The 16,094-nt window shown below is 41.7% G+C and overlaps 1 protein-coding gene across 1 annotated transcript in view; it reads left to right on the top strand.

The window, feature by feature from the left end:
* Positions 1–16,094, top strand: part of SLC35E2B (solute carrier family 35 member E2B) — a 198,245-nt gene that overhangs the window by 116,042 nt on the left and 66,109 nt on the right. The window contains exons 3-4 of the mRNA XM_053690983.1: positions 11,211–11,346; positions 11,643–11,770. Coding sequence (XP_053546958.1) covers positions 11,211–11,346; positions 11,643–11,770 — 264 coding nt within the window. The remainder of the gene's footprint in view (positions 1–11,210; positions 11,347–11,642; positions 11,771–16,094) is intronic.

Raw genomic sequence — 16,094 nt, 5'->3', positions numbered from 1 at the left:
TGTGGGTGTGGTGAGGGGTGTATTTATAGGCATTTTAAGGTTTGGGAAACTTTGCCCCTCCTGGTAGGAATGTATATCCCATACGTCACTAGCTCATGGACTCTTGCTAATATGAAAGAAATGAATTTATCAGGTAAGTTCTTACATAAATTATGTTTTTTCTGCCCTGATGTTGATGATTTTAGCAAATGTTATCTAAGATCCATGCTGGTTCCCACAGAGCAGTTGAAGGTAGTGTAAAGAAACATCTTCAGTGTGGAGAACCGTGTCATGCTACAAGCATCATTGAGGTATGTTCAGTAATTTGTTTCTGGGGAGACTTGATGCATCAGAACAGGCTGACATTATTCCCTATCTGGGGAGGGGTAATCAGTAGGCACTATATGTATGGTAATGGTGTACCTGGAATCCCTTTATATTGACTGCTAAATATGTCTAATATCACTTATGAGAAATATTCAGTATGGGCTAAATGCTGGGAGATGCGATTGCTGGCGAAGGACAGTCATTGTCATACATTTAACTGACCTAATGAGTGCAGTTGGTTTGTCATGCAGTTGTACTTGATATTGGTGCGACATGTTTGTGTGGTGTAAGAGGGGCACATGGCTTTCATATGTTTATTAGAACGACATGTTTGGTTTTATTTTTTGCTACCCATGCGGGTCTATGTAAAAACTAGTTACTCCCACGGGGGGCGGAGTCTATTTTCGCGTGCTCAGGCGCGCACTATCTACCGGATCGGATAGACATCAAGGTCCTGGGCTCCGGTGGGGCCTAAGTTGTGTTGATAATCGAAAGGTCTTAAAAGCTTCTCAAACAGCAGCAGTGTGTTCCGGGGGCAGGTAGGCGCCACAGTAGAGCTGTGGCGAGGTGCAGGGGCCTAAATAAGTAAAATGTTTGTTATAACCAATTAAATCGATATATATGATATTTTACCACATCTAAGCAAACTGGTGCAATACTGTTAGCATATTTTGGGCACTTTAGAACAGTTTTTGCTGCCGCAAACGTTGTCTTGAAGATAACAGAAAAATTGTTGCGCTTTTATTTAAAGGCGCAGTACACTTTTTAGTGTAAACATTGTGTCTATGTAATTTGAATTCAGAGCTCAATATTTCAAGTAAAGAACGACTATTATTGCTATTGCTAGTCTGTTTAACATGTCTGAACTTGAGGAAACTGCTTGTTCTATGTGTTTAGATGCCATTGTGGAACCCCCACTTACTTTTTGTCCCTCATGTACTGAAAGGGCCTTACAATGTAAAGAGCGAATTTTCTTTAAGGAAAATATGTCTAAGGATGCTTCTCAGTCTGATGAGAATCAGGGTATGCCGCTACTTTCTCCCCAAGCGTCACAACCTTTTAACGCCCACCCAAGCGACGCCGGGTTCTTCAACCGCGTCTACTTCATTTACTCTGCAGGATATGGCTGCAGTTATGTCATCTACCCTTACAGAGGTTTTATCTAAGATGCCAGTGTTACAGGGCAAACGCAGTAGGACAGAGGCCTCTCTGATTCCTGCGACTTCTGATACTTTGATGGCTATTTCCGATGTACCCTCACAGGGATCTGATTTGGGAGTCAGGGAACTTCTGTCTGAGGGGAAACTTTCTGATTCTGGAAATGTGTTGCCTCAGACAGACTCTGACGTCATGTCCTTTAGATTTAAGCTTGAACACCTGTTGCTTCGGGAGGTTTTAGCGACTCTGGATGACTGTGACTGAATTGTGATACCACCAGAGCGATTGTGTAAGATGGACAAATACTTAGATGTGCCTACTTACTCTGATGTTTTTCCGGTTCCTAAGAGAATCTTTGATATTATTACACGGGAATAGGAAAGACCGGGTATCCCGTTCTCACCTTCTCCTAATTTTAAGAAAATGTATCCCATATCTGACACTATTCGGGACTCTTGGCAAACAGTCCCTAAGGTGGAGGGATCTATATCTACCCTGGCTAAGCGTACAACTATTCCTATTGAGGACAGTTGTGCTTTCAAAGACCCTATGGATATCAAATTGGAGGGTCTTCTAAAAAAGTTATTTATTCATCAGGGTTTCCTTTTACAACAGACAGCCTGCATTGTACCAGTTACCACTGCGGCGGCTTTCTGGTTTGACACCTTAGAGTCTCTTAAGACTGAGACTCCTTTAGAGGAATTTCTGGATAGAATTAAGGCGCTTAAGATTGCTAATTTCTCCAACATAGGTGTGTCCGGTCCACGGCGTCATCCTTACTTGTGGGATATTCTCTTCCCCAACAGGAAATGGCAAAGAGCCCAGCAAAGCTGGTCACATGATCCCTCCTAGGCTCCGCCTTCCCCAGTCATTCTCTTTGCCGTTGCACAGGCAACATCTCCACGGAGATGGCTCAGAGTTTTTTGGTGTTTAAATGTAGTTTTTATTCTTCTATCAAGAGTTTGTTATTTTAAAATAGTGCTGGTATGTACTATTTACTCTGAAACAGAAAAGAGATGAAGATTTCTGTTTGCAAGAGGAAAATGATTTTAGCAACCGTTACTAAAATCGATGGCTGTTTCCACACAGGACTGTTGAGAGGAATTAACTTCAGTTGGGGGAAACAGTGAGCAGACTTTGGCTGCTTGAGGTATGACACATTTCTAACAAGACTTGGTAATGCTGGAAGCTGTCATTTTCCCTATGGGATCCGGTAAGCCATTTTCTTAATTTTCAATATAAGAATAAAAGGGCTTCACAAGGGCTTTAAAGACTGGTAGACATTTTTCTGGGCCAAAACGATTACTTTATAAGCATATTTAATGGTTTATAACTTTGGAGAGTTATTTTAATCTTGGGAATTTTGTTAAAAAAACGGCAGGCACTGTATTGGACACCTTTTTCACTGGGGGCCTTTTCTAGTCATAGGCAGAGCCTCATTTTCGCGCCACTAATGCGCAGTTGTTTTTGAGAAGCAAGGCATGCAGATGCATGTGTGAGGAGCTCAGATCCACTGAAAAAGCTTATTGAAGGCGTCATTTGGTATCGTATTCCTCTTTGGGCTTGGTTGGGTTAAATATAAAAACGGCTCCGGTTCCGTTATTTTAAGAGTTAAAGCTTTCAAATTTGGTGTGCAATACTTTTAAGGCTTTATGACACTGTGGTGAATTTTTGGTGAATTTTGAACATTTCCTTCATACTTTTGCGTATATTCAGTAAAAAAGTGTGTTCAGTTTAAAATTTAAAGAGACAGTAACGGTTTTATTTTAAAACGTTTTTTGTGCTTTGTTATCAAGTTTATGCCTATTAACATGTCTGAACTATCAGATAGACGATGTTCTGTATGTTCGGAAGCCAAGGTTCCTATCCATTTAAATATATGTGATGAATGTGACAAACAAAGTAGGGACAATGATGCCACTGATAATAATGTTGCCCAAAATGATTCCTTAAGTGAGGGGAGTAAGCATGGTACTGCATCATCTCCTATGTCTACACCAGTCTTGCCCACTCAGGAGGCCCCTAGTGCATCTAGTGCGCCAATCCTCCTTACTATGCAACAATTAACGGCTGTAATGGATAATTCTATTAAAAACATTTTAGCCAAAATGCCCACTTATCAGCGAAAGCGCGACTGCTCTGTTTTAGATACTGAAGAGCATGAGGACGCTGATGATAATGGTTCTGACATGCCCTTACACCAGTCTGAAGGGGCTAGGGAGGTTTTGTCTGAGGGAGAAATTTCAGATTCAGGAAAAATTTCTCAACAAGCTGAACCTGACGTTATTACATTTAAATTTAAATTGGAACATCTCCGCGCTCTGCTTAAGGAGGTGTTATCTACTCTGGATGATTGTGACAATTTGGTCATTCCAGAGAAATTATGTAAGATGGACAGGTTCCTAGAGGTCCCGGTGCCCCCCGAAGCTTTTCCTATACCCAAGCGGGTGGCGGACATTGTAAATAAAGAATGGGAAAGGCCCGGCATACCTTTTGTCCCTCCCCCTATATTTAAGAAATTATTTCCTATGGTCGACCCCAGGAAGGACTTATGGCAGACAGTCCCCAAGGTCGAGGGGGCGGTTTCTACTCTAAACAAACGCACCACTATCCCTATAGAAGATAGTTGTGCTTTCAAAGATCCTATGGATAAAAAATTAGAGGGTTTGCTTAAAAAGATGTTTGTTCAGCAAGGTTACCTTCTACAACCAATTTCATGCATTGTTCCTGTCACTACAGCAGCGTGTTTCTGGTTCGAGGAACTAGAAAAGTCGCTCAATCAAGCATCTTCTTATGAGGAGGTTATGGACAGAGTTCAAGCACTTAAGTTGGCTAACTCTTTTACCTTAGACGCCACTTTGCAGTTAGCTAGATTAGCGGCGAAAAATTCAGGTTTTGCTATTGTGGCGCGCAGAGCGCTTTGGCTGAAGTCTTGGTCAGCAGATGTGTCCTCCAAGAACAGATTGCTTAACATCCCTTTCAAGGGGAAAACGCTGTTTGGCCCTGACTTGAAAGAGATTATTTCAGACATCACTGGGGGAAAGGGCCACGCCCTTCCTCAGGATAGGTCTTTTAAGGCTAAAAATAAAACAAATTTTCGTCCCTTTCGCAGAAACGGACCAGCCTCAAATTCTACATCCTCTAAGCAAGAGGGTAATTCTTCTCAAACCAAGCCAGCCTGGAGACCGATGCAAGGCTGGAACAAAGAAGCCCAAGAAGCCCGCTACCGCTACCAAGACAGCATGAGATGCTGGCCCCCGATCCGGGACCGGATCTGGTGGGGGGCAGACTCTCTCTCTTCGCTCAGGCTTGGGCAAGAGATGTTCAGGATCCTTGGGCGCTAGAAATAGTTTCTCAAGGTTATCTCCTGGAATTCAAGGAACTACCCCCAAGGGGAAGGTTCCACAGGTCTCAATTCTCTTCAGACCAAATAAAAAGACAGGCATTCTTACATTGTGTAGAAGACCTGTTAAAAATGGGAGTGATTCATCCTGTTCCATTAGGAGAACAATGGATGGGGTTTTACTCCAATCTGTTCATAGTTCCCAAAAAAGAGGGAACATTCAGGCCAATTTTGGATCTCAAGATCCTAAACAAATTTCTCAAGGTCCCATCGTTCAAGATGGAAACCATTCGGACAATTCTTCCTACCATCCAGGAAGGTCAATTCATGACCACGGTGGATTTAAAGGATGCGTATCTACATATTCCTATCCACAAGGAACATCATCGGTTCCTAAGATTCGCCTTTCTGGACCAGCATTACCAGTTTGTGGCACTTCCATTCGGACTAGCCACTGCTCCAAGAATTTTCACAAAGGTACTAGGGTCCCTTCTAGCGGTGCTAAGGCCAAGGGGCATTGCAGTAGTACCCTACTTGGACGACATACTGATTCAAGCGTCGTCTCTGCCACAAGCAAAAGCTCATACGGACATTGTCCTAGCCTTTCTCAGATCTCACGGGTGGAAAGTGAACGTAGAAAAAAATTCTCTATTCCCGTCAACAAGAGTTCCCTTCTTGGGAACAATAATAGACTCCTTAGAAATGAAGATTTTTCTGACAGAGGCCAGAAAATCAAAACTTCTAAGCTCTTGTCAAGTACTTCATTCTGTTCTTCTTCCTTCCATAGTGCAGTGCATGGAAGTAATAAGTTTGATGGTTGCGGCAATGGACATAGTTCCTTTTGCGCGGATTCATCTAAGACCATTACAACTGTGCATGCTCAGACAGTGGAATGGGGATTATACAGACTTGTCCCCGACGATCCAAGTAGATCAGAGGACCAGAGATTCACTCCGTTGGTGGCTGACCCTGGACAACCTGTCTCAAGGGATGAGCTTCCGCAGACCAGAGTGGGTCATTGTCACGACCGACGCCAGTCTGGTGGGCTGGGGCGCGGTCTGGAAACCCCTGAAAGCTCAGGGTCTATGGTCTCGGGAAGAATCTCTTCTCCCGATAAACATTCAATTATGGGGCATTCCAGACATGGATCTGATGGCGTCTCGTCAGAACTTCAAGGTTCCTTGCTACGGGTCCAGATCCAGGGATCCCAAGGCGACTCTAGTAGATGCACTAGTAGCGCCCTGGACCTTCAACCTAGCTTATGTATTCCCACCGTTTCCTCTCATTCCCAGGCTGGTAGCCAGGATCAATCAGGAGAGGGCTTCGGTGATCTTGATAGCTCCTGCGTGGCCACGCAGAACTTGGTATGCAGACCTGGTGAATATGTCATCGGCTCCACCATGGAAGCTACCTTTGAGACGGGACCTTCTTGTTCAAGGTCCGTTCGAACATCCGAATCTGGCATCACTCCAACTGACTGCTTGGAGATTGAACGCTTGATTTTATCAAAGCGTGGGTTCTCAGATTCTGTCATTGATACTCTTATTCAGGCTAGAAAGCCTGTAACTAGAAAAATTTACCATAAAGTATGGAAAAAATATATCTGTTGGTGCGAATCGAAAGGATTCCCATGGAACAGGGTAAAAATTCCTAAGATTCTATCCTTTCTACAAGAGGGTTTGGAGAAAGGATTATCTGCAAGTTCTTTGAAGGGACAGATTTCTGCTTTATCTGTTTTACTTCACAAGAAGCTGGCGGCTGTGCCAGATGTTCAGGCTTTTGTTCAGGCTCTGGTTAGAATCAAGCCTGTTTACAAACCTTTGACTCCTCCTTGGAGTCTCAATTTAGTTCTTTCAGTTCTTCAAGGGGTTCCGTTTGAACCCTTACATTCCGTAGATATTAAGTTATTATCTTGGAAAGTTTTGTTTTTGGTTGCAATTTCTTCTGCTAGAAGAGTTTCAGAGTTATCTGCTCTGCAGTGTTCTCCTCCTTATCTGGTGTTCCATGCAGATAAGGTGGTTTTGCGTACTAAACCTGGTTTTCTTCCGAAAGTTGTTTCTAACAAAAATATTAACCAGGAGATAGTTGTGCCTTCTTTGTGTCCGAATCCAGTTTCAAAGAAGGAACGTTTGTTGCACAATTTGGATGTAGTTCGTGCTCTAAAGTTCTATTTAGAGGCTACAAAGGATTTCAGACAAACATCTTCCTTGTTTGTTGTTTATTCTGGTAAAAGGAGAGGTCAAAAAGCAACTTTTACCTCTCTCTCTTTTTGGCTTAAAAGCATCATCAGATTGGCTTATGAGACTGCCGGACGGCAGCCTCCTGAAAGAATCACAGCTCATTCCACTAGGGCTGTGGCTTCCACATGGGCCTTCAAGAACGAGGCTTCTGTTGATCAGAAATGTAAGGCAGCGACTTGGTCTTCACTGCACACTTTTACCAAATTTTACAAATTTGATACTTTTGCTTCTTCTGAGGCTATTTTTGGGAGAAAGGTTTTGCAAACCGTGGTGCCTTCCATCTAGGTGACCTGATTTGCTCCCTCCCATCATCCGTGTCCTAAAGCTTTGGTATTGGTTCCCACAAGTAAGGATGACGCCGTGGACCGGACACACCGTTGGAGAAAGTAATTTATCAGGTAAACATAAATTCTGTTTCTTTTGTTATGGACGCCGCCTTTCAGATTGCCAAGTTGGCGGCTAAGAATGCCGGATTTGCCATTCTAGCGCGTAGAGCGTTATGGTTAAAGTTTTGGTCTGCTGATGTGTCATCTAAGTCAAAGCTTTTGGCTATTCCTTTCAAAGGGAAAACCCTATTCGGGCTTGACTTGAAAGAAATTATTTCTGAAATTACGGGAGGTAAGGGTCATCTCCTACCTCAGAATAAAGCAGCTAAACTGAGGGGTAAACAAAATAATTTTCGTTCCTTTCAGAACTTCAAAGGAGTCCCCGCTGCTTTTTCCGCTAAACTGGAAGGGAATTTTGCGCAAGCCAAGACTGTCTGGAGACCCAACCAGGCTTGGAGCAAAGGTAAAAAATCCAAGAAGCCCACTGCTGCTCCCAAGACAGCATGAAGGGGTGGCCCCCAATCCGGGACCGGATCTAGTAGGGGGCAGACTTTCTCTTTTTGCCCAGGCTTGGGTAAGAGATGTTCAGGACCCCTGGACACTGGAAGTTGTGTCCCAAGGGTATCAACTGGAATTCAAAAATTCTCTCCCAAGGGGGAGGTTTCTTTCACTATTGTCTGTAGACCAGATAAAAAGAGAGGCATTCTTACACTGTGTAAGAGACCTCTCTCATATCTTTTCATGGTTCCCAAAAAAGAGGGAACGTTCAGACCCATTTTAGATCTCAAGAGTCTAAACAAGTTTCTCAGAGTCCCATCCTTCAAAATGGAGACTATTCGAACAATTTTACCAATGATCCAGGAGGGTCAATATATGACTACCGTGGACTTGAAGGATGCTTACCTTCATATTCCTATCCACAAGGATCATCATCAGTAACTAAGGTTTGCCTTCCTGGACAAACATTTTCAGTTCGTGGCTCTTCCCTTCGGGTTGGCCACAGCACCCAGGATCTTCACGAAGGTTCTAGGGTCCCTTCTGGCAGTTCTCAGGCCGCGGGGTAGTATTGCAGTGGCGCCTTATCTAGACGATATTCTGATCCAGGCTTCTTACCATCTGACAAAGTCTCATACAGACATGGTTCTGTCCTTTCTGAGGACTCACGGGTGGAAGGTGAATCTAGAAATAAGTTCATTAATTCCACAGACCAGGGTTCCCTTCCTGGGAACTCTAATAGATTCCATATCCATGAAAATTTTCTTGAGAGGTCAGAAAGTTAAAGATTCTGAATACATGCTGAGCCCTTCAGTCCAATCCTCGGCCATCAGTGGCTCAGTGCATGGAGGTAATAGGATTGATGGTGGCGGCAATGGACATCATTCCATTTGCTCGTTTTCATCTAAGACCGCTACAACTGAGCATGCTCAGGCAGTGGAATGGAGATTATGCGAATTTGTCTCCTCAGATAGATCTGGATCAGGAGACAAGAGACTCTTCTTTGGTGGTTGTTGCCAGATCATCTGTCCCAAGAGACGTGCTTCCGCAGGCCCTCATGGGTGATAGTGACAACGGACGCCAGCCTACTAGGTTGGGGTGCAGTCTGGAATTCCCTGAAGGCTCAGGGTGTGTGGACTCGGTCAGAGTCTCTTCTTCCAATCAATATTCTGGAATTGAGAGCAATATTCAATGCGCTTCAGGCTTGGCCTCAGTTGGCTTCGGCCAAATTCATCCGTTTTCAGTCGGACAACATCACGACTGTGGCTTACATCAATCATCAGGGAGGAACAAGAAGTTCCTTAGCGATGACAGAAGTATCCAAGATAATTCGGTGGGCGGCGGCTCACTCTTGTTATCTGTCAGCAATCTACATCCCAGGAGTGGACAACTGGGAAGCAGACTTTTTAAGCAGATGTTTCATCCAGGGGAGTGGGAACTCCATCCGGAGGTCTTTTGCCACCCTGATTCTCAGATGGGGCAGACCGGAATTGGACCTGATTTTGTCTCGTCAGAATGCCAAGCTCCCAAAATACGGATCCAGGTCAAGGGATCCTCAGGCCGATCTGATAGATGCCTTGGTCGATCAACCTAGCTTATGTGTTTCCACCGTTTGCTCTCCTTCCCCGGGTGATTGCTCGGATCAAACAGGAGAGGGCTTCAGTAATTCTAATCGCGCCTGCGTGGCCTCGCAGGACTTGGTATGCCGATCTAGTGGACATGTCCTCTCTGCCACCGTGGAAGCTTCCATTGAGACAGGACCTTCTAATTCAGGGACCCTTCCAACACCCAAATCTAGTTTCTCTGCAATTGACTGCTTGGAGATTGAACACTTGATTCTATCTAAGCGGGGGTTTTCTGATTCGGTCATTGATACTTTGATTCAGGCACGTAAGCCTGTTACTAGAAAGATCTACCATAAGATATGGCGTAAATATTTTTATTGGTGCGAATCCAAGGGCTACTCCCTGGAGTAGAGTTAGGATTCCCAGAATTCTGTCTTTTCTCCAAGAAGGATTGGAGAAAGGGTTATCAGCTAGTTCCTTAAAGGGACAAATCTCTGCTTTGTCAATTTTACTACACAAACGTTTGGCAGATGTTCCAGACGTGTTCAGTCTTTTTGTCAGGCTCTATCCAGAATTAAGCCTGTGTTTAGACAAATTGCTCCACCCTGGAGTTTGAATTTAGTTCTTAATGTTCTTCAAGGGGTTCCGTTTGAACCCATGCATTCCATAGATATTAAGTTGTTATCTTGGAAGGTGTTATTTTTGGTTGCTATCTCTTCTGCTCGTAGAGTTTCTGAGCTTTCAGCATTACAATGTGACTCGCCTTATTTTATCTTCCATTCAGATAAGGTGGTTTTACGTACCAAACCTGGTTTTCTTCCTAAGGTTGTTTCTAACAAGAATATTAATCAGGAAATTGTTGTTCCTTATGTCCTAATCCTTCTTCTAAGAAGGAGCGTCTGTTGCATAACTCGGACGTGGTCCGTGCCCTGAAGTTTTACTTAAAGGCGACTAAAGAATTTCGTCAATCATCTTCATTATTTGTTGTTTTATCTGGAAAGTGTAGGGGCCAGAAAGCTAAGGCTGTGGCTTCCTCATGGGCATTTAAAAACGATGCTTCTGTTGAACAGATTTGCAAGGCTGCAACTTGGTCGTCCCTTCACACTTTTTCCAAATTTTCCAAATTTGATACTTTTGCTTCTTCTGAGGCTATTTTTGGGAGAAAGGTTCTTCAAGCAGTGGTGCCTTCCGTTTAGGTTCCTGTCTTGTCCCTCCCTTTCATCCGTGTCCTATAGCTTTGGTGTTGTATCCCGTAAGTAAGGATGAAATCCGTGGACTCGTTGTATCTTGTAAAAGAAAAGGAAATTTATGCTTACCCGATAAATGTATTTCTTTTACTATAAGAGTCCACGGCCCACCCTGTTTTTCTAAGACAGGTTTTTATTTTTGTTAAACTTCAGTCACCTCTGCACCATGGCTTTTCCTTTCTCTTCCTAACTTCGGTCGAATGACTGGAGGTGGGAGGGAAGGGAGGAGCTATATATACAGCTCTGCTGTGGTGCTCTTTGCCACTTCCTGCTAAACAGTAGGCGTAATCCCATAAGTAAGGATGAAATCCGTGGACTCGTCGTATCGTAAAAGAAATAAATTTATCAGGTAAGCATAAATTTCCTTTTTGACCAAATTGTTTTTGTTTGTTTTTTAAATTGCTCTTTATTTAGTTTCCTCCTGCATTGCATGTCATTTCAAATTTTTGGGGACATAAAATAACATATGAAAAGATAATAGAAGCTTATATGGTATATGAAATTGTGTATTTTATGCTCTTGCATTTTAGGTGCCATCCAAATGTTGTCAACCACTTTCATTGGCTGCATCAAAATGTTTGTTCCCTGCTGCCTGTACAAGCATAAAACACGTCTTTCTTACCCTCAAAACTTCATCATGATTATGCTTTTCGTGGGGGTCATGAGGTAAATTATTCCATAATTAGTACAGTTATTTTAAGTTTTATTAAATGTGCATAAATTAAAAAAAAAACCTCTATATTGTCTATTATAGAGAAGCTCCAGGAAATCGAGTAAGTCTCAAAATAAACTGACATTGACTAAGTCTAGTGCTGTAGAAATTTTGTATTTGTTTTTCTTCAAGGCTTTTTATATTAAATAAATAAGAAAACGAATGTATTTTTAAAAAGTGTCTTCTGCATTATATTTCTTGGAAGTCCCTAGATTCATATTATTTAAAGAACATTTTTTTTTTTTCTCAGGTTTGTCACTGTAGTCCTAGGTCTTGTGAGCTTAAAGAATGTTGCCGTTTCTTTTGCCGAAACTGTTAAAAGCTCAGCTCCGATATTTACGGTCATAATGTCCAGACTTATATTGGGGGAGTACACTGGTAAATATATGTTCTATGTTTTTGTAATTTTGGGTTTACACTCCTGTACTAAACACAGTCTTACTTATATTGTTTTGCTCAGTTATCTCATAAAAAAATAATTCTATGTAGATTTTTTTGTTTTTGTTTATTTGTCTTGCTTTGTCATTTGTCATCATCATCCTGTAGTTGTAGTCTTTCTCTTGTTAAGTGTGTTCAGTCCACGGGTCATCCATTACTTATGGGATATATTCTCCTTCCCAACAAGAAGTTGCAAGAGGATCACCCAAGCAGAGCTGCTATATAGCTCCTCCCCTCACATGTCATATCCAGTCATTCTCTTGCAACCCTCAACAAAGAAGGAGGTCGCGAGAGGAGCTGGAGTTTTAACTTAATTATTCTTCAATCAAAAGTTTGTTATTTTAAATGGCACCGGAGTGTGCTGTTTCCTATCTCAGGCAGTATTTGGAAGAAGAATCTGCCTGCGTTTTCTATGATCTTAGCAGACGTAACTAAGATCCACTGGCTGTTCTCGACATTCTGAGGAGTGGGGTAACTTCAGAAAATGGGAATAGCATGCGGGGTCCCCCGCAAATGAGGTATGTGCAGTACAATATTTTCTGGGAATGGAATTGACTAAGAAAACACTGCTGTTACCCATATGATGTAAGTACAGCCTTAAATGCAGTAGTAGCGACTGGTATCAGGCTGATAAATGTATGCGCAGTCGAGTTATTTTCTAGGGACTAGAATTTGACTGAGAAAATACTGTTAATACTGAAATAATGCATAAGCCTTAACTGCAGTAGAAGCGACTGGTAGCAGGCTTAGTGATAACTTTGCATGACATTGAAAAAGTTTGTTTTTAAAACGTTTACTGGCATGTTATTCGTTTTGTGAGGTACTTTGGTGATAAATCTTTTTGGGCATGATTTTTTTCCACATGGCTAACGTATATTTCTGCATAGAAACAGTTATCAGGTCTCCCACTGTTGTAATATGAGTGGGAGGGGCCTTTTTTAGCGCCTTGTTGCGCAGTTAAAATTCTAGTACAGTCTTCCTGCTTCTTCCTCCTTGATCCAGGACGTCTCTAGAGAGCTCAGGGGTCTTCAAAATTCGTTTTTGAGGGAGGTAATCAGTCACAGCAGACCTGTGACAGTGTGTTTGACTGTGATAAAAGCGTTAAATCTTAAATTGATTATCCGTTTTTGGGTATTGAGGGGTTAATCATCCTTTTGCTAATGGGTGCAATCCTCTGCTAATTTAATACATTTACTGTTAAAAATTGTTATTCAACTGTGTTTTTAAAAGCGCTGCAGCGTTTTTTATATTGCTTGTAAACTTATTGAAAGTGATTTCCAAGCTTGCTAGCTTCATTGCTAGTCTGTTTAAACATGTCTGATACAGAGGAATCTGCTTGTTCATTATGTTTAAAAGCCGATGTGGAGCCCAATAGAAATATGTGTACCAATTGTATTGATATTACTTTAAATAAAAGTCAGTCTTTACCGGTAAAGAAATTATCACCAGACAACGAGGGGGAAGTTATGCCGTCTAACTCTCCTCACGTGTCAGTACCTTCTCCTCCCGCTCAGGAGGTGCGTGAGATTGTGGCGCCAAGTACATCAAGGCCCTTACAAATCACTTTACATGATATGGCTAATGTTATGAAAGAAGTATTATCTAATCTGCCCGAGTTAAGAGGCAAGCGCGATAGCTCTGGGTTAAGGACAGAGCGCGCCGATGACACGAGAGCCATGTCTGATACTGCGTCACAATTTGCAGAACATGAGGACGGAGAGCTTCATTCTGTGGGTGACGGTTATGATTCGGGGAGACCTGATTCAGAAATTTCAAATTTTAGATTTAAGCTTGAGAACCTCCGCGTGTTACTAGGGGAGGTGTTAGCGGCTCTGAATGATTGTGACATGGTGGCAATCCCAGAGAAATTATGTAGGCTGGATAAATACTATGCGGTACCAGTGTATACTGACGTTTTTCCTATACCGAAAAGGCTTACAGAGATTATTAGCAAGGAGTGGGATAGACCTGGTGTGCCCTTTTCCCCTCCTTGACTAATATGATACATTCATATAGCATAGTTGAATATTCGAATCCGACTGTGTTTCTCTCCTATTTCCATACACAGTGTTTAAGATTACCCCATTTGCTTAGTCATCATATTATGTCGGTATGGTACTATTATGAAACAGTTTGGATTTTAATTGTCAGAGATGTCAGCACTCAGCAGCGATATGAACCGGAACTGGTAACCGGAAGTAAAAAAAAAATGGTAAACATAAACAACACATGCACGATTTAGATATTAGAGAGAAAGAATAGAGTCTGAAAAAAACAGAAAAAAGACCGCTAAGATAAGTCGCAATGAAATGAATCATACACATTAGCATAAGAATTGATATGACTATCCAGGATTTAAGCGGAAACAGGAAGCTAACGTCACATAGGGCAGCTAAACTGGAAGTAAGGGCTAGATTCGCTAGCGAAACCGGAAGTGTATGTACGAACAATTAATTCAATTTATATTATGATACACACGAACTAAGCATATATATTGAAAAGGAAAATCTGTAATTACACATGTCTTTAAGAATACAGCAAAAGCAATCAACAATGATTTTAATAACATAAGCAAAATAAATCCTTTTGCCCATACCCACAATGCTACCAAACAAGAAGGGGGCGTGGCCTATTAGTGTTTGGCGCCAAAAACATTAGCCATAACTCTTATAAATTCTGTGAGCTTACTCATTTTATTAGTCTTGATAAAGGCCAGAGGTATATGGCCGAAACGCGTCGACAGATCTGAGTAAGCATAATACTGATATATCTATTGAACAGATTGCATATATTAGAGTATTGTTTGTTTTCTTTTTTTCAGGATTTTTTGTATAAACTTATTTTTATTTTCAAACATCGTATCAACACTGAACCACTGATTGATTTGCACTGATATCACCAGCACCACTTTGGATTTTATAATTGACACTATTTTTGTATTTTTATTTTTATTATTACACATTTTTTGGAGGGATTTCATTATTTTTTTCATCACATAGAGTGAACACATAGAGTGAACACATATTTTCACTATTTTTTGTATTTTTTGCATATTTTACATTTTTTCATTTTTTTTTTTTGAATCTTCTATATTCTTGTACTGGACACTGATCACACTCAAACCTCATCATCTTTTTCTCTGCACATTTTGGATTACAACTAACCCTATACTACTTACCAGGAGCATCTTACACTTACTGGACTCAACCAAGGTGCTAACTACTTAACAGACACTCAGCTTATAAGGCTATATCATCAGCCATATTGATTCAACCAGTATATATAATTGTTTTTATCATTATATTGTATTGTATTTTATCCAACACTGTTATTTGCTATCATTTGTAACATGGATCCATGAACAACCATTAGTGTATATTGTTCTTTTATTATTTTAGTTATTGTGTGGAATAAATAATTTTTAATTTTTAATTTCATATTCTACCAGCTTATCTTAGCCTATTTTGGCGTTCCCTTCCCTATCCTCAGCCTTCTTTTGGCGCTCACCTCTACCTTGTATATATGATTGTGACACGGTGGCAATCCCAGAGAAATTATGTAGGCTGGATAAATACTATGCGGTACCGGTGTGTACTGACGTTTTTCCTATACCGAAAAGGCTTACAGAGATTATTAGCAAGGAGTGGGATAGACCTGGTGTGCCCTTTTCCCCTCCTCCAATATTTAGAAAAATGTTCCCTATAAACGCCGCCACACGAGACTTATGGCAGACGGTCCCTAAGGTGGAGGGAGCAGTTTCTACTTTAGCCAAGCGTACCACTATCCCGGTGGAGGATAGTTGTGCCTTCTCAGATCCAATGGATAAAAAATTAGATTGTTACCTTAAGAAAATGTTTGTTCAACAAGGTTTTATTTTACAACCCCTTGCATGCATTGCGCCTGTCACTGCTGCAGCGGCATTCTGGTTTGAGTCACTGGAGGAGGCGATTCGCACAGCACCATTGGATGAGACTTTGAGTAAGCTTAGGACACTTAAGTGCATTTAACCAAACTTACGGCTAAGAATTCCGGATGTGCCATCCAGGCGCGTAGAGCGCTATGGCTTAAATCCTGGTCAGCAGATGTAACTTCTAAATCTAAACTACTGAATATTCCTTTCAAGGGGCAGACCTTATTCAGGCCCGGCTTGAAGGAAATTATTGCTGACATTACTGGAGGTAAGGGCCACACCCTTCCTCAGGACAGGGCCAAATCAAATGCCAACAGTCAAATTTTCGTGCCTTTCGTAATTTCAAGGCAGGAG

This window comes from Bombina bombina, chromosome 8 (genome assembly GCF_027579735.1).
Source record: "Bombina bombina isolate aBomBom1 chromosome 8, aBomBom1.pri, whole genome shotgun sequence".
Classification (NCBI taxonomy): domain Eukaryota; kingdom Metazoa; phylum Chordata; class Amphibia; order Anura; family Bombinatoridae; genus Bombina; species Bombina bombina.
Note: the sequence above shows the minus strand (reverse complement) of the source record. Positions and strands in the feature narration are given on the sequence as shown.